At 34.5% G+C, this 19,466-nt stretch overlaps 1 protein-coding gene and 1 non-coding gene across 2 annotated transcripts; one reads left to right on the plus strand and one right to left on the minus strand.

Moving 5' to 3' along the window:
* Positions 1-8,050: 8,050 nt before the first annotated feature.
* On the minus strand, positions 8,051-18,467 carry LOC141668970 (uncharacterized). Its single transcript, XM_074476035.1, has 4 exons — positions 18,303-18,467; positions 11,011-11,479; positions 10,607-10,774; positions 8,051-9,165 (listed from the first exon to the last, which is right to left on the minus strand). Exons 2-4 carry the CDS (start codon positions 11,476-11,478, stop codon positions 8,524-8,526), a joined length of 1,278 nt encoding a protein of 425 aa, XP_074332136.1. The 5' UTR covers position 11,479; positions 18,303-18,467; the 3' UTR covers positions 8,051-8,523.
* On the plus strand, positions 8,075-8,146 carry TRNAP-UGG (transfer RNA proline (anticodon UGG)). The gene has a single exon. It is a non-coding gene; the product is annotated as a tRNA-Pro (tRNA).
* Positions 18,468-19,466: the final 999 nt, after the last annotated feature.

The following is a 19,466-nucleotide window of genomic DNA, read 5'->3' on the forward strand; positions in this document are numbered from 1 at the left end:
ACTCTATCAAGAGCATCCCAATGAGTTCTGTTTGGACAGCTTGTATATCTCGCCAATTTAGACACAGAATATGAAATATCTGGTCTAGTACAGTTAGCAAGATACTGCAAGCTCCCAATAATCTGAGAATACCTTAACTGAGACACAGGCACTCCTGAAGTATTCTTGACAAGGGCAACTTTCGAATCATAAGGTGTACTAGCGATTCTACACTGTGAATAACCATATTTCTCAAGTATAGATTTCTCTACATAATGAGATTGAGTCAAGGTTATTCCTTCAGTGGACTGAATCAATTTGATTCCAAGAATCACACTTGCCTCACCCATATCCTTCATTTCAAAATGCCTTTTCAAGAATTCTTTAGTCTCGTTAATAATCTCAATATTGGTTCCAAATAGTAAAATGTCATCCACATATAGGCACAAAATAACACACTCATTACCTTTAACTTTAGTGTAGACACACTTATCACTTTCATTAATCTTATAACTGAAAGGCAATATAGTTTCATCAAACTTTTTATGCCAATCTCTGGGAGCTTGTTTCAAGCCATAGATGGACTTGATCAACTTACATACTTTCCTTTCATTGCCTGATGCAACAAATCCATCTGGCTGATCCATATAAATCTCTTCCTCAAGTTCACCATGAAGAAAAGCCGTCTTTACATCCATCTGATGGATGATAAGACCATGGACTGAAGCCAATGCTATAAGCATTCAGATTGTTACCATTCTTGCAACTGGAGAGTATGTATCAAAATAATCAATTCCTTCCTTTTGCTTAAAACCCTTAGCTACCAGTCTAGCTTTGTACTTATCTATTGAGCCGTCAGGGTTCAACTTCCTTTTAAAGACCCATTTGCACCCAATAGTAGAACACCCAGGAGGGAGATCAACCAACTCCCATGTTCCATTGGAAATAATAGAGTCAATTTCACTCTTGACAGCGCCCTTCCAGTGCCTTGACTCAGAAGAATCCATAGCTTGCCGGAAAGTTAAAGGTTCGTCCTCGATATTGTAAGTGATGAAATCACCTCCAAAATCCTTGACTACTTTTGCACGCTTACTTCTCCTTGGTTCCTCTAATTCCTTAGGAATAGAGCTACTACTAGGTTCCGCCCCCACATTTGTCATCTTTTCCACATGATCAGGAATAGAACTTGATGTGTGAGTAGGATCTTCCTCAGAAGTCATTTCAGGTATTCCAGTCTTCATAGGGTAGACATCCTCAAAGAATGTCGCATCTCGAAATTCAACTATCGTGTTTGCCACTATACCATCTATGTCAGATTTTAACACTAAAAATCTCATAGCTGTAATGGTTTCAAGATAGCCCAGAAAGATACAGTCAACAGTCTTTGGACCTAGTTTCTTTCTCTTGTGTTCAGGAACAAGCACCTTAGCAAGGCACCCCCACACACGAAGATACTTAAGACTAGTCATCCTGCCTTTCCATAACTCCAAGGGTGTTTTATCCATGTGTTTCAGAGGGACTCTATTCAAAATATGGCAAGCCGTATTTAGAGCCTCTCCCCACATGTATTTAGGCAACCCAGAGTTAATAAGCATACTATTAATCATATCTTTAAATGTTCTGTTCTTTCGCTCAGCAACCCCATTAGACTCAGGTGTGTATGGTGGAGTAACTTCATGAACTATACCATTGTTTGCACAAAATTCATTAAAAGCATTACTCGTATACTCACCACCTCTATCAGATCTCAACCTTTTAAGTAACTTACTAGTTTGTTTTTCTACTTCAGTTTTATATATAATGAATTTACTAAGTGCTTCATCCTTATGTCTAAGTAAATAAACATAACAATATCTACTACTATCATCTATAAAAGTAATGAAGTATCTAAACTGGTCCTTGGTCAACACACCACCAAATTCACAAATATCAGTGTGTACTAAATCTAACAAGTCTGAATCCCTAACAACGTTATGAAAAGGTTTCCTTATCTGTTTAGCAGACACACATACTTGACATTTAGAATTCTTTTCTATGGTATATTTTGGAATCAACTCTAAGTTCATCATGTTCTTAAGAGCACCAAAGTTTAAATGACCTAGTCTAGCATGCCATATATTTGAGGATTCAATACAATTAACAGTAGGAATAACATTATTAATCAAATTTCCCAAAACGGGATCCGCATTAATAACAAATAAACCATTTGACAAGTAACCCTTGCCAAAGAATGTACCAGTGTGAATAAGAACTACTTTATTACACTTAAACGAAATTTCAAAACCACTAGAAACTAAACAGCTTCCACTTATTATATTTCTACGCATGTTGGGAACATGATGCACTCTCGTCAGAGATAGAATACGTCCTGAAGGGAACTTCAGATCCACGTTTCCAACTCCATGTACTTGAGCAACACTAGCATTCCCCATCTTCACAGTCAGGCTATGACTCTGTTGATAAGATACAAATAAACTAATATCAGCACAAATATGTACATTAGCTCCAGTATCTATCAACCATTCATTTGACAGATAGGTAGAAAATATCACAGGGTTGTAGGATACATACCGGTCAACGTTGGTTTCAGAAGCCGTAGCCTCACCAACAACCATGTTCACTACAGGCCCACTTGCGGTTCCAAGCACAACATTTGCTTGTGCTACCTCGGTTTTCTTCGCTTTCTTCGTAGGGCAGTCCTTACTACAGTGCCCAACCTGCCCACAAGACCAGCATGGTTTGTTTGCCTTGGGTTTCTTGGCCTTGTCCTTGTCACTCTTAGGTTTATTACTATTAGCTTTCTTAGCAAAAGCCTTCCTCTTTTGTCCTACAGTTGCTATGTTTACCTTCGAGGTACCGTGTTCAGTTGGCATCACATGTCCCTGTTTGGACTTGTGTTGTTCTTGCACCGAGATGTCCAGCATAAGGTTGGTCCAGGTGATCTCTCCTTTCTGTCTTTTCAGGGAGAGAGAGAACTCTTCCCAAGACTTCGGGAGTTTTTCAATCACACTCATCACCTTGAACTTCTCCGGGAGATTCATTCCAGACTCCTTCAAAGCATGCACTATCATCTCGAACTCATGCACCTGCTCAGTCATGGACTTATTGTCCACCAGCTTGAACTCGAGGAACCTTGCCACAGAATACTTTTCTAGACCTTGTGAGTCAGTATTATGTGTCTGGTCCAGCTTCTCCCATAAGAGTTTTGCAGAGTAGGCATCAGAAGAATAGACATCAAACAAAGTGTTTGTTAGTGCCGCCAGAATGGCCGCTCTAGCCACTCCATCCTTCTCAGCCCACTTCGCAAAAGCCTTAACTGTGTCAGCCTTCTCTTGATCCACTACTGGTTTCTCATATTCCACAACCGGCCATAGACCCTTTATAGTCAACCACAACTTCATCCTTTTCTGCCAGCGAGAAAAGCCAATGCCACCGTAATTTCTCCGATAAACCGGTTAGTTCAACAGCTTGTGGGAAACTATAGGTGGTCCAATCAATGGCCCCAGCAGTTGCACCCGAACTGCTACCACCACCAACGATAACCTCACTTTCGTTAACCATTATGCTAAATTCTATATAACTAATAATCTCTTCAAGAATGTTGTAAAACCCACTAACAAGTATAGCAACATAGAGGCAAGTGTATAAAGAATTTAACAAGTTTAGGCCAAGACCACAGTTAACAAAATAAAACATGCAGGTAAACAAAATCAGTAACTGAAATAACGAAGAGAGAAAGAAAGATGTACCCGAAACCATAGCTTTCAACAGTGACTGAAATAAAGGTTTACAGATACAAAATGCCAAGAAAATAATCACAGCTGAGTCACCAGGCCTTGCTCGAAGTCCTGGCTGCTCTTGAAGAGATTATTGCCCCCTACCTGCTGCGTTTGGGATGTGCGCAATATCACCACCAGGATAAAACAGCTCGGAGTTTATGTTAACAGCAGCAACAAAACCTCCACTTCGACCAGCACCTCAGTCGCCGGAAAATATCAGCACTTCAGGACTTATGGGAGAGAAATGCAGAGAGGTTGAAGAGAAGAGATGAGAATGTAGTGTGTTGTATATTTTTTTTTTATTCATTCAGTTTAGCCTCTATTTATAGGAGAGGAAAAATGAAACTGTCAACACACTTAATGTCTGAATTAAACTGCTTCATTAATAAAAACTGATCAGATTTTGAATTCATTAATGAAAAAATCAAGCTTTTCACATTAACACCCACATTATTATCAGAACTTAAGTTAAGTTCTGATTTAACTCATCAGTACTTAAGTTCTGATTCTGATATCAGAACTTGTTAAGTTCTGATTTTATTCATCAGTTCTTAAGTTCTGATTCTAATATCAGAACTTGTTACAGATCAGATTATTTGCAGGTTCAATATATTTAGACTACTTAGCCTATTTCAGAACCCAGCCCAATAATCCAATCACCGATAAATAAATTCGAATTAAAATAATTCTCAAATAAATAAAATCCTCGCTCAGGTCGCCTCGCGTACGCGAGACGCCGAGACATTCGCCCAAATTGCCCTTCGACCCGGTGCGGTGCGTGGCGGGGCGCGCGTGAAGCACACAACAACACAATGGACCATCACACACCTTAGTAGTTGTATACTACTCATGTGGGTAATACCATATAAAGCACACAACCCCCTTTATTTATTTCAATGTGGGACAAACATTCTCAAATTTTCCAAGCTTTTCCAAGCTACTTTCATCTCTCATTTCATATGGATTTCATTAAGAAAATTCTTAAAACCATACATGAAAATTTAAGTTCAAATATCATTGAACAATTTCCAATCATTAGATTTTAGGATTAACATCAAGAACATAATTAAATTAAGCTCTAAAATCCTAATTTTCTAACACTAAATACTTTCCAGATACTGAAGCAGATGAAGAAGAATTTAGTGAAGCAAAATTGATGTATCATGTAGAAATTACAGGGAATGGACATTCTATTATTGTAATAGGTTGAGTAAGCTCGCTTAAAGGGTCCGATACTTTACTAGAAAAGTGCAGTCCTCCATTTACAGACATAGATAAGTTGTCCTCCGATAGTGAATAAATCGGAAGAGAAGAATGGTTATTCCTTTGCAGTCCAGGATCAACAATTATGATCGAAAATTTATCATAATTAATGTGCTCAACATAATACTGCCTATCAGGAAGCAAATATAGGATGGTACGATTATTGATGCAAGACAGCTCATAGGTGAAGAAAGAAGCATCACATATTTGATGATCATCTTTCAGTGTAAAAGGACAGCTTGTGTTTTGGATATTTCCGCAAGAAGGAGAGGCAGCTATGCAGCATGGAGAGCTTGAAAAGATAATACAGTAAAGATGAATATGAATGCTAAAGTGAGATTTGTGGATTCTAGAGCCGCAAAGGCAATCTCCTACTGCCCATATTCATGTATCTGAACTTAATATCAAGTTAGCTACAGTCTACAGAGCAAATTTAACTTTCAAGTTGATAATTCATTAAGTCAAGCTAAATGTCTAAAACTCCGCAGTTCCTTTGTTCAATTGTCACATTAAAGAATAATTCGTGAGTAAAAAAAGTTAGATACTTTACAAGTTATATATTCCAGGGGACTTGGTCCTTACGAGTTATTTACTTTATGAGTTAAAACCCTGTCTGATTGTATATAAATCTTTCCAAAAATATGATTTTGAAGCAAAGTCAACAAGTTCTTCATCGCTGTCTAGAACGTTTGTAGTCGCATCAAAGGACAATTCAAAGTTTCAAACACTAAATGTAAAAAATTAAAAGTTCAGTTCGAATTCATGACTTCAAAATATGCCTTCTCTACTTACCCCCAGGCCCCAAGTTATTACACCATAAGACCTAATAATTTATCATCAGATGGGTGCAATATTAATAAAAACACAATCATCCTTATAGTCTTAAGCATTTGGAGACTAGCTAATCCATGGAATTGTAGCAAACACATCCCTACAAGAAATCCAGCTCTTCCTTTCTGAAGAGGTGACTTTTAATTCCATCAACTATTATACATCTCAAGAGATGGTGCTTGATCCTTCCCAGTACTTGACCAAAAATCTGACACTTGTTTCCAAGTCAATGTTGTAACCATATGCGATAGTTCCTGATCGTTATGAGGGAATAAGTATTTATAAATCCAATACTACATTTCTTAGCTGTCCTTCAGATGTTATTGGTGAGTCTACATTGGTCACATCTCCCGGACGACAAGCTTTCCCAGTGTACTATTTCCAGGACAAAGGCACTGGTCAATCGTCCATAGCTTCATGTACAAAGGTTTTTAATTCTTCTCTCCCATCTTCTCTCCTTGCAAAATTTTGGATGACTACTGTATTCGGTTGGTCAACTCCAAATTGTAAGAAGTGTGAAGCCAAGGGGAAGTACTGTAAATAATTTATTCTACAGATAGGCGTCAGGGTTCAGTTAAGCCAATTGCAGGTATTATTCCAGGCGCTACTTCTATTGTGCTTGTCCTCGTAGTTTTACTGTATCATATAATCAGATCATACAGACAGAAGAAATACAATGAACTAAAAGTTGAAATGTTTCTGACGGATTACAAAGCCATAAAACCAACAAGATGCTCCAATGGTGATATTAAGAAGAACACTAATCAGTTCAGTGATAAATTAGGACAAGGAGGTTATGGATCAGTCTACAAACGCCAAATCACCAATGACATTATTGTTGCGGTTAAAGTCCTCAACAGTGATCCAAAAGCTAAAGGAGAAGAGTTTATCAATGAAGTGGGTACTACAGGGCGAATCTACCATGTTAATGTGGTTCGTTTGGTGGGGTACTGCGCGGATGGCTGCTATCGAGCTCTTGTTTACGAGTTCCAACCAAACAGTTCTCTAAAAAAGTTCACGTATTCTGGTAAAAACCACAAGAAAAGTTTCCTTGATAGGGAGAAGATGCAAGAAATCGCTTTAGGCATAGCTAAGAGCATATGCACCGGAGGGAGTAAAACATTGTATCATCAGCATTATCAATTCTAGCTTGCAAAACTAGTATGCACCGGTTCCATTTTTACTCCATCAAAAATTGATGTTCCATCAATTCATCAACCAAACCGTGATTTTTGATGGAATTGTTAATGGCCATCAATTAGTGGAACCCACACAAATGTATCAAATTTTCATGTCTTTTACGAATTACCACCTCTAAACTCCCGCAAAACACGGTTCTTTTATATATTTATTAATTTAATATTATTTAAATTTTAAATTTATTTAAAATCTTGAAATTTATAATATAAATATTATATAATAATATAATATATAATCGAAATGATTCAAAATTTAAAATTTTATTATTTAATATACTTATAGTTATTATAATTAATGTTATTGGCGGTAATGAACCCTCGACTTTTAATAGTATTTTTAGATTATCCATATTTCTCGTATTATATTGGATATATATGATTTATTTGATGAATAGGAATTGATGAATTGATGGAGTTTTGACTTTTGCGGGTGCATAAAAATTAAGAAAAAAAGTTATTTTAGCGTGAATAATAACTAACTCCGTTGATTGAATTAATGAATTGATGAATTGATGCCTTTAACGGGTGCATATGCTCTAAAGGAATTGACTATCTTCACGAAGGGTGTGTCCCACCAGATCCTACATTTGGAAAAGTGTCGTCCAAATCAGACGTCTATAGTTTCAGGATGTTATTGCCTGAAATGGTGGAAGCAAGGGACAATAATGCAGATTGCAGTGGAAAATACCAGAGAAACTTACTTTCCTGAATGGATTTTCCATCATCTGGAGGAAGGCGGAGACGTAGCAATCCAAATAGAGAAAGAAGAAGATTCGAACATTGCCAGAAAGCTGACAATTGTGGGACTTCGGTGCATAGGGTGGCATCCAGTGGACAGACCTACAATGAAACATGTTATTCAAATGCTAGAAAGACAAGAATGTCCGGAAATGCCACCTCATCCTTTCGTATTATCAAATGTAAGGTCATTTACAAATTATTTAGAAGTTATTTCTGAATCTGAATGATACAAATTACAAACTGTTACAAATTGTAGCAGGAGATAATAATTCTCCCAATCATGGGCATTTGGTCTAGTGGTATGATTCTCGCTTTGGGTGCGAGAGGTCCCGAGTTCGATTCTCGGAATGCCCCCTTTTTTGTTTCCAGACAAAAATCACAGCAAAATCCTACAAACATCAATTTGTAGGAATGCTAAACCAGGAACATTTATTTCTACCTGGGGGGGTGGGGGTATTAAAAAATACCAAAAAACACCAGATGTACGATAAAGTTTTAATTCTTCAACAGTAAAAACACAATTCGGAATAAGAGATGGTAGCACATTCTTAAAGAACTTTAACAAGTATCAGCTGTGACAGCAAAAAAAACAATTTCAACTCAACAGAACATTAGTGCACTGGAGGAAACAAAACATCAGTGCTGCTTTAATGCCAAAATTAAATGCCAAGTCAAGAAGCAGAAGCCAAGAGCCATAATAGCAAGGAATTAGGGTCAGCCCAAAAAGCTTTCTAAATCTTTATATTCTCCAGGCAATAACTCTGCAGATCTTGCAACTTACTTTTGACATCACCAGTAGGAAGGTCAATTGCATGGAACTCATTCCGTGAAAGTCGGATCTGTTCAATATAGTTTAGATGGTCCACCAGCCAATATACGTTGAATCCCCATTTCTGCAAATCAGCAAATCCATCTTTGTACTCGGTGATAATATCAGTGCAGAAATCTGTCATTGGGACTCTAAGAAAGTCATTCACTGATGTGCACAGCATATTCAGCTTCATTGTATAGAACGTCTCACTTTTGGCTTTGAAGTGCTCAAAGGTCTCCGGAAACTTCTTCACGATGAGATCAAGTAAGCCTACAAACTCTGTATTAATCTCAAGGCCCTGCCATAACCAAAAGTTACTATTTCCTCTAGAAGAGCTCGCCTGATCGAAGCCTTTCCTTGCAACTGGAGCACCAGCATGTCTCACTCTATCAGCATCTACAACAGAATTCTCCCCCAAATGCTCTACTTGCACCCTATCAACACAAACCTTTCTATGTATACCTTGAGAATCAACCAGCTCCTTGGTTGGAGTTGTCAAGGGTACGTCTGGCACCTTTTGGGATGTTGAAGAGACGTGCATCGCTTGATAATTTTCATTTTTCTACAAGAAAGAAAGATTCCAGGTCACCACTGCCGGCATGAAAAAAAAACATCTACGTTTATATCATATTGGTTTCTAAGAAAAATCAGGATACGAAATTAATACAGTTCACCAGGAGATATATCTTAACAAAATCATCAGAAATTTTCCTAAACCTATTCATTTCAAGGCATGATGAAATTCCAAAACATGAGAGCATATCTGACATACATGCGGCTATAATAAACCAAAGACTATTGGGAAAAAAAATCATACTACATGAGAGTAAAACTTTACTGGAGACTGGACACTAACAAATTTTGAAGCTGAAAAAGAAAAACAGGTAAATTTGACAGAGTGCTTCAAATATAATTAGAAGAATGTTACAATTATATGCCAGGATGGTGGACAGCCCATGCTCTAAACTTATTCCAACAACCTCAAAGCTTACGCTCCTTCCTGTTGTCGTTATTTCAACAATTCATGTCTGATATACTACAAATAACATGACAATTAAAGACTTTCCTGTTAAATGTTAAACTTCCTGAAAATCTGAACTACACTCCCTTCTATAGCTTTTGTTGGGTACGAGTTTACAGAAACATTTTCTTTAATACTCACTTTGCTTTTATCAAGTTCATCGACCAGGTTTTGTCTCACCAGAGCGATCAATTTCATAGAATGTCTTTCAAGTTTTTTGGTTTACATCCCTGCTCTCTGAGTTTCATGGAGAATTTAAAGAATTGGCCAGTTATGCACAATTAATATGATCTAGACATGAATATACTATTTCACGGTCATGATACTGGCAATTGGCCACCTTTGACTTTTTTCATCCAGAAACTCCCTTATGCACTCCAACGGAAGCTAGATCATGTCACTACGCTCCTGGCTACTGATTTGTCATTAGAATAACATACTCGGTGGGTGGTGATGTTCCGGACTCAAGAGTAAGTGAATTAGATGTTTCTTGAGATTTAAATTTTATGATGTTAATATGTAATCTGAAGTATCATGGGATCTTACCTGTCTAGGTTTCATATATCTTTTTAAGCAGCCATATCTATTACTGTTGATTATTCATAAGCCTAAATTTGCAAACATATTGAAATCTAGTGCATAGCAGAGTATGCCACAATCAGGTGGAATCTAAAGCTCCTATAATCTATAAAACTAACCAGCTGATTTGACTTTCTGAACATCTTCTTTAAGGGAATTATGCCAGTCAAATAATTATAATTTGCAATACAACAGAAATTCATCAGTGAGTAAGTGTAAATGCATTGATTTGTATTCGCATTCACTCATCACAATAAAAAATAATAATTTGAATGAGATATATTCTGGTTTACTACCAGATGCTGCATGCATTGTATCTGCCTATAAGAGTGAGACATTCATCATAATATAATAAAAATGAATGCATCATTTTTTGTACAAAGAGATCAAATTTCAAGCACACCTGAGGCAATTTTGTGACAATGGTGGCTCCTGGTGTACAACCAAGTAAGAACTTTCTCATTGAGGTAGATATACTAGAAACGTTGTATCCTTTTGGCAGCTTCACATACTTCAAGTTGTAGAATGGAGAACCTACATCTTCAACAGAGTCCGTATATGCTGAAAGTACCTAAGAAATAATAAAACATTAATTCCGATATACCATATACAAAAGTAAATCCCGATTTGGAACTAAATTTCAGCATGCAACAAATAAAGATAACAGATCAGTCATGATTTTCATGGAAGCATATCACTTGAAAACCCAAAGAGAAGTAATTTAAACACACCAAACGGAAACCACATAGTAATGTTGGAAACAAGAAATAGTAATTGTAGCATCACAAATCTTAAATATAAAATTACCTCAAAAGTTGCCGAGTCAATATTAAGAATCTTAGCACTACCAAGTTCCCGAAACATACGTCCTAAGCGATGATAGAACACTTTCTTTCTTGACAGTGTCAAATTGTGGAACTCAGTTGTATCCAATACCTTTACATTTGCATTCTCCAACTCATTAACTAATAACAATCTTACCTGAAATATACCAACACAACAAATCTCACGGAGCCTCGGTGCCCGAACCATAATTTTACGGGTAGAAGTAATACAAGTACTCGTTCTGGTACTTATTTTGAGGTTCACTAACTTTGAACAAAATATAAAGTACTTTTGTAAAAACCTCTTTGGAAACGTTATAGTAAGATTCCGTAAACTGACTAGCGCAGAGAACAATTCACTCATATTGTGAGGAAATATCACATCATTCAGTTCTAGACTTGATAGAGCTGGAAGATCCCAAACTGGTCGCGGCAACTTGCATCTTGCCATACTGAGAGTGGTTAAACCAGGCAAAATCATTGGTACCAATTTGGCAAACTCACACCGATCAAGGTGCAGAGTTGTTAGAGCAGGCAAGCACATCAAACATGATAGAGGTACATAGTAATTTGACTTAAAAATGGGGCATACCAAGTGTAGACTTTCTACAACAGGTAGATCCCAACAATCACCTGTCTCCCATAATTTACTGAAATCAAGACAGACCCCCAACCTGAGTTTTTGTATGGACTTAGAGCTAAAGGCGGATAGCTTGAACGGATGATGGCGATGAAATGTCAAGTCAAAGTCTAGGTCTTGAACATTGTGCGAAATTGGGTATTCAATAACATATTTAATTAAACTTTGAGGAATTGGATATAGAGCAAAGAACTTGAAAGAGGTTATATTAAATTCATGGTTTCGGTTGGAGAAAACATGGTTGATAAATTTAATAATACCAGAATGGGTAAAGGGGAAAAGTTGGTCGTACCCATCAAAAGTGAGAAAAGGTAGAGTAGTCCAGATATGTTTCCATCTTTTTGATAAAATGCTTGTTTGAACAGCGAGGCGAATCCCTAAAAATGAAAGAATTCGATGAATTACATCGTCGGACAAATTACTGAGCCGGTCTTCTCCATCAACTTGACTTCCAATTCTCAACTTACTGTTCATCGTTTCCCCAAGAATTTACTCAAATTCCATGCTTGCGGCGGAGTTGTGCTTATTAACTATTATATAAGGTTTTAGGGTTTTTTGGATTGATGGGGGCAATTTTGGGTATAAATTTTTGGTGAACGGAGTCTTTGTGTATACCGAAAATAACCTTAATGCAAACAGACTAACTTTCGGTTTATCCGCACATTTGTAATTATCATAAAACAAATGGACAAGAATATACCTTATAAAATAATAATCGATAATGTAATAACCTCGATTTAGTAATTTATTTTACCGGTCCCCAATTGGAACAATAGAATAAAGAAATATTTTCACGAAATTCATAAGAAATAATTTTTTGAAAAAACTTAGGCCAAATGAAAATATTAATTAATACTACCTAAATTTTGTATACATAGCTATAATAAAATATTAATTTCTTATTAATAAATGAAATTATATTCTTCCTTTTCAATTCCCACCAAAATCAAAGCAAACCTTATTCTTAATTTTTAATAGATTATACACCACTCTTGTCTCCAAAAATGGTTGGATGTGGTTTTTGTTTTGTTATATGTTTGCTTTGATACACATTTAGACGATGTAACTCGTACCTGGTAACCATTAGTTTTGCTTTATCTTCTATAAGTAAGTTCATAACTGCATTATTCACACTACAATAGATCTAACACATATTCATAGTTAGCATTTAACAATTGAAATTCTCTTCTATGTTATAAATACGATAAATTAAATATATAAATTTCTAAAACAATAAATTATTTTCTTTATCGATGAAGTAATAATTTTTTATTTACATTAAAAATCACTACCACCTTAAAAATATGATAAATTATACTTTATACATATACATAAATTTCCAAAAGAAAATATTCATCAACCAAGTTACAGTACATTACATTCTTAATATATTACAATACAATTTTATATTACTTTCCTTCTATCTTTTTTTTTTAATTTTTTTGCATAATGGCCTAATTTAAAAAGAAATTAGAGAATATAAAAGGGCCTCCCAGTAAAGATGTAAAGCAGAAGGAAATGTCTATTAGGTATGGATGTAAAATCATTAAAACAAACTAAATCCAACCATTTTTTAAAATTTGGTTGAATGCAGAATCACGCTTTCTAAAGCTTTGGATCTTGGTGACATATTTTACTTTAAATATGGATTAAAAGAGTGATAACTATACTGTTATTCATAATTAACAGAGTGCCCATGACCATGTGATATGAGATCTTTACATGATCTTGTCTATCGTCGAAAATGTAGTAATTTTTAATTGTTAACCGGAAACGTAGTAATTTTTAATTGTTAACTCTAGTTTTTCCAATCTAGTTTCACCTAACGTGAAAACGTGACTCCAAATATGACATAAGTCTGTGTGTATATTGGTATTCTTGGCCCTGGCTATTCAACAACAAATAGGTAAAATTTGTTAATTGATCACTACATAGTAGATAGTAATAATTACTTAAAAAATTCAAAAGATAAACATTGCAATCTGAAAATTATTATCCGCATGAAATCCTGGATTTTTTTTAAAATTGGGAATTAAACAATACTACATAAAACTAGGGCTGTCAAACGGATCTGATACGGATATTCCTATATCCGTATCCGTATCCGCAATCATCGGATTCGAATACGGATAATATCCGCTTTATTTCAAATACGGATAATATCCGCTTTTTTCGGATACGAATGCGGATATTTCGGACGAATATCGGATCTTTTGAATTTTTTTGTTGCCCCTGCCGTTTTTACGATGATTATAGAACATTTTCTACGATTAAATACAAATAATATATTTATATATGTATAAAGTATGTGTACAATTATATAAAATTTGTATAAACGTATTATTTAATACATTTACATACACTATAGACTAAAAAAAAATATTTTAAATTATATACAATTATATATTTATATAATTTAAATATCATATATGTATTTAGTTTCGGATTCGATTATCCCGAATTCGGATACGGATAATATCCGTTTTTCTCGGATACGGATAATATCGCTTTTTCTCGGATACGGATGCGGATTTTTCGGACGAATATCGGATTTTTCGAATTTTTTTGACAACCCTACATAAAACACTAACTTACAAGAAATTAACATACATTTTCAAAATTTTGAGACAAATATGGATATTCATATTTTAATCTATAACCATATAAAACCAAATCAAATTAAAAAAAAAAAACATATTTGATAAAAAATATAACTAATCTATTGTTTTGGGTCCTAATCATATCCAAATCCATATTAAGCAACCAAAACCAGTCGAAATCCATATTACGCCAGGTCTAATGTCCATAGTAAATCTAGAAAATATTGAAAATAAAAGCAAATCATGCTCTCAAGAAGCAATTACCAACAATACGCGAAGTTAAAAACTAATCCAAGCTTACACGTATTACTACATACTGGCTTAAAACCCGTGTGATACCGGATTATTTAATATTACATGATTTATTTTTCTTTTTGAATAATTAGGCTTATATGCCTTACAAATGAGTAATTGTTCTAACAAATCTGAGAGGTGAACGAGAATCGAACCCACAACCGAACCAGAACCAGGGACAATAAGAGATAAGCCCTTTACCACATGAGTTATCTCATCGAGCTCACATGATTTTTTTTTTAGTTAAATTTGAAATTAAATTTGTTAGACTACCTGTTGTACTGGACCCTCGACCAGGCATTCTACCTTTGTCGAATCGGAACCGAGTACTTCCTGTACGAGTATTGAAGAAGTCTAGTGAACTTTTAGTGAGGTAGCCTTTTCATATATATGAAACGCACACTTTTTTGTTTTGAAAGCATCTCTGGTAAGAAAATGGCATGAGTCACTTTTGTTGTCATAAGTTAAATTTGTTCATTAAAAAATATAAAATAATATGATTGGATGATAATTAAATATACACATATTTGTTATTGATATTCTGAAATCCGAGATATTTTAGTTCGAAAAATACAATGGTATTGATCGAAAGATATATTTTTATTAAAATTTTCAATTGTTCTTTCAAAAATACAATATTTTTAAGTAAAAAGGTAAGTTTTAAGATCAATAGAGTACGAACTATTTTTAGTTTGATTTTGATTTGGTTTAGCACGAATTAAAAATACACATCATTCAAGTTTAGCTCGAGATATGTTATACCAACCAAATCCAACTAATTATACTTAATTTATTTTTAATTTTATTTTAATATGGATCAATAATTTAGTTTTGTTTTAGCCTGGATGAAGAATAGATATTTTTCATTTTAACCCGAGTCCATTATACCGACCAGTGAATTATTTATTTATTTTAATTTTATTTTAGCGTGAATCAGTAGTAAAATTTTGTTTTGGCCCAATTAAATAATGTATATTATTTTATTTTAGCCAAACACTGTTATACCAACTGACGAATTATTTCTAGTTTGGTTTTTATGAAATAGTATAGATTGAATAGATGGATGGCTATAGATATTATAGAAATAGAAGTAAGCTCATAATTATATAAGCCCAAGCACGTTGGTGACCGGCCGACTACCAAAATTGTAATGTTTCAGCCATTAAGGGATGTCCCCATACCCCTCTCTGTTTTTAAGTCTACGCTATATCTACCAACGAATTATTTAATATTATTTTTTCATATTGTTTTAGCCTGAAGCCCATTTTAACAATCAAATCCAATTAATTATATTTGTTTTGCTTTTAATTTATTTTAATCATTAGTAGCATATTTTTGTTTTAACCCGAATAAAAAGTATATATTAGTTTTGTTTTAAGCCCCAGATCATTATACCGACAAACCAATTATCTCTTAATTTTAATTTATTTATTTATTATCGTAGGTAACCCGCAGCCGCTACCCTTCGGGTGCGCACGGGGTAAACCCTACGAGCTCACGCAATAGCCTGCAAACCACGTGAACCAAGGTAAACCGCATTTAAGCGACAGGCTCTGACTCAGGAGGCATAATCATAAATTCTCCTCCCGTGGGATTCGAACCTGTGACCAAGAGGATAGTTTTCCTCTCTTTAACCAGCTGAGCCAACCCTTGCGGGTTGATTTACCTTGGTTCAACATTTTACCTTTTTAGCCAAGTAGAAGCATACGGTTACATTAACATGAATAGAACAAAGAAAACTCTTATTTTAGACGAACTTATGTGCATGTTATTAACATCGTAGATGAGTAATTTTATGACCATACAAATTCTAAATTAATAAGGTGATTTTAAGACTTGTTCGTAAAATTTCTCCGGGGCTAGCCACACAAATTCTCAATTAATAAGATAATTTAAAACTTGCTCGAAAAGGATATCCTATTATTAAAAGGTAACTTGTTCTAATTAGAAAAAAGATATCCTATTTATACTTTTATTTATTAATTAGAATAAAAGACCCAAAATCAAAACTTTAAATATTTCATCTATTATATATTATAATAGTTTAAATAGATAAGTTAGGAGAACCACGATGAAGATGCACCCCTGAATAAGGTCTATTACATTAAAAGGTCTTAAACATTCATTTGTTACGAGATCTTGCATTGCATAATTTTTTTTAAATAGTTTAAAATGTGTTAGATGAATTCCTCTCAATCTACATTAACCCTTAAAATTTCAATTTAAATAGAGGAAAAGGAAAATCTTGATGAATTTTTCTTTGGTCGGGGAAATAAAAGTGGGAAGAAAAATAGTAATTGGTTAAAAAATATAGAAAATAACAATTTTATACAATCAAGGACTCAAGGTGTTAAAGAAGCACAAGAGGGCAGAAGGTAAGGTGGAAAGCGGAAGAGGATGGAAATAGCTAATGAGTTATGCACAAGAGTCCGGATTTGGCATATAAGATAACTTTTGGGAACATAGAACCTAAAAAATACATAAATTAACTAAATAAATTCCTAATTTAACTAATTTTTTATCTCTCTATCCTAAATTTCATGTAAAGCACATCAAAATATGCCAAATATGGATCCCCTTTGGAGTTAAGTTTTTTAAAATTTGATTTCAAATTATAAATGAAATCAATGTTAGCAATGCACTGTCCATTTTTTTTCTTTTGAAATAAGCCCAACAAAGGAAAGACCTCCACTTAATTAGCGCCTCTCCTTCCTGTCTCCATTATGATTGGTTATTAGCTTCTACATATGCTAAAAAGAGTAGTGTATGGAGAGGAAACCTTGAGTTCATTTGCTTTTGGTTTAAAATGATATCGATAGCAATTGCTATTTTTCCGGTTTGTCGGTCTGTGTTTGTTATATCCGCATCTTTTTCCTATGTAGTTTATATGCCTTCTGAAAGGCCTATTGAGGAGAAGCCGAACCTGGCGCGGACGTCCCTAATTAGTCGGCCCATCCGTGTCCTAGTTGGTTTAGAGTATGGCTTTAGGGGCTTACCACCCCAAGGTCACAAGTTCAAATCCACTAGGAGACACGGAAGTAAGTGCAGTGCTATGCTCGGTGGGCACGAGTGTGCTAGTAGTCCTTCGAATTAGTTGAGGTGCGCGAAAGCTGGCCGGACACGGGATTAACAAAAAAAAAGATCTTCTCTCACACTGCGTCCTCTAAGCATTGTGTCTACCGATTTCACCGCAAAAAGATTCGAGCTGACTACGTCCAATTGGGTCATTCCGCTCGCACTTGCTTTTGGACCCTTCCCATTCATAACTCCTAGGTCCTGGCAAGCTCCTCCAGTTTGCCTATTATTCTTATTTCGTATTTCATCATTTCTATTTATGTCTAGCCTCGAGCTTCCCCTCCATACACTACATTTTAAGCATATGGATGATCTTAGAGAGGACTAAAGAATACCTCCAACTAAGTCTCGTAGACGATAGAATAATATAAAGGATTATAATCTCCGAATTAATCTCAAGTTAATTTTACACAACAAAATGAATATGTAAACTTTAAAGAATTACAATCGTATCCTATACTTGATCCTTATTGGACTTTAAGTTTAGGTTGCAGGTAAATTTCGAGATAAAAATTAGGAAAACTAGAGTTCAAGTTATAATCATATAATAACATTATGATTGATTCAATGACAACAATATCATATGCACATAGCATATTTAACATATACACACAATCAAACATATACATGAAGCAACTAATCAAATAAAAACCAGTAGAACAGTACCTATAAAGTACATGAAATCAGGGTTGCATATTTTCAGCGGTCCGTACGTCTGACATCGTAAGTATGAAGTGTGTAATTTATGGCAACGAAGAAGCTTTTGATTCAGAGTGATTAGTTGCTTTCGGGAAAAGCATTCAAGTTTTTTAATTACGCTATATAACTTAGGCTCCATTTGAGATTGGGTAAGAAAATATGCTTGAAAGAAATCAGATAATTATTTGTTAATATTTTTAATTTATATATGTTTTAATGTAAAAAATTATAAAAAGTAACGGTTTTAATGAAATTTGACGTGAAATCAGCATTTACTTTTTGCAAGCTGAAAAACAGTTTTTGGGACTTACTTTTCTTGAGGGTAGTTTTTACGTCAAAAACACTTTTCAAAAACAGTTTTTTAATTTTATCAAATAATTTTTTAATTGTTTTTCAACAAAAAATTATTGTTGTTGTCTGAAACGGCAATGTCAAATATACCCTTAGAATTGTATAAGACTTTTTCGCTTTGGTTTGAATACTACTATTAAAATATAACTTTTTTTATTTTTACTTGATCATAAATATTCAGAGTTTTTTATTTTTTGTGGTGTACGTTTTCTTTTCCGCCCTCTTGATTATTTATACTTTCGAAGTTTTCAAAAAAAGTAAGAAATTTTTTCTAGGTGCCGGTTAAAATCAGCTGATTTAGTAAGGAGCCAAACACAAGTTCATTTATGAACATTATAAGTTTAACCGAATGTGAACCAAATAAGAGTCGAACTAAATATGAGTCGAGTTGAATTGTTTACTTTTAGTTTGCATAGTCTTTTACTCAACCAAATTTAACTTTTAAAATAACTCAGACGATTCACAATGTCACACACAAATCACATTTATAAATTATACTTTTTAAAGAAAAGTCACATTCACTCGGGTTTTTTTCCATACCCGGACTATTAAATTGTATTTACATTAAAATTTTATTAATTGTTCTTTATTATTAATATCAAATCAATTACAATGTATAATTGAATAAAAATAAATTTAATAAATAATTACAATTCAATTGATGTCACATACAATTCGACTGATCCTAAATAAAATAAGGTTGAGTTCGAGCCAAACCAAAACATGTGTATAATTCGGCTCCAACACATTTACTCATGAATCACACTTTCATGTTGAATT

This window comes from Apium graveolens, chromosome 6, assembly GCF_009905375.1.
Source record: "Apium graveolens cultivar Ventura chromosome 6, ASM990537v1, whole genome shotgun sequence".
NCBI lineage: Eukaryota > Viridiplantae > Streptophyta > Magnoliopsida > Apiales > Apiaceae > Apium > Apium graveolens.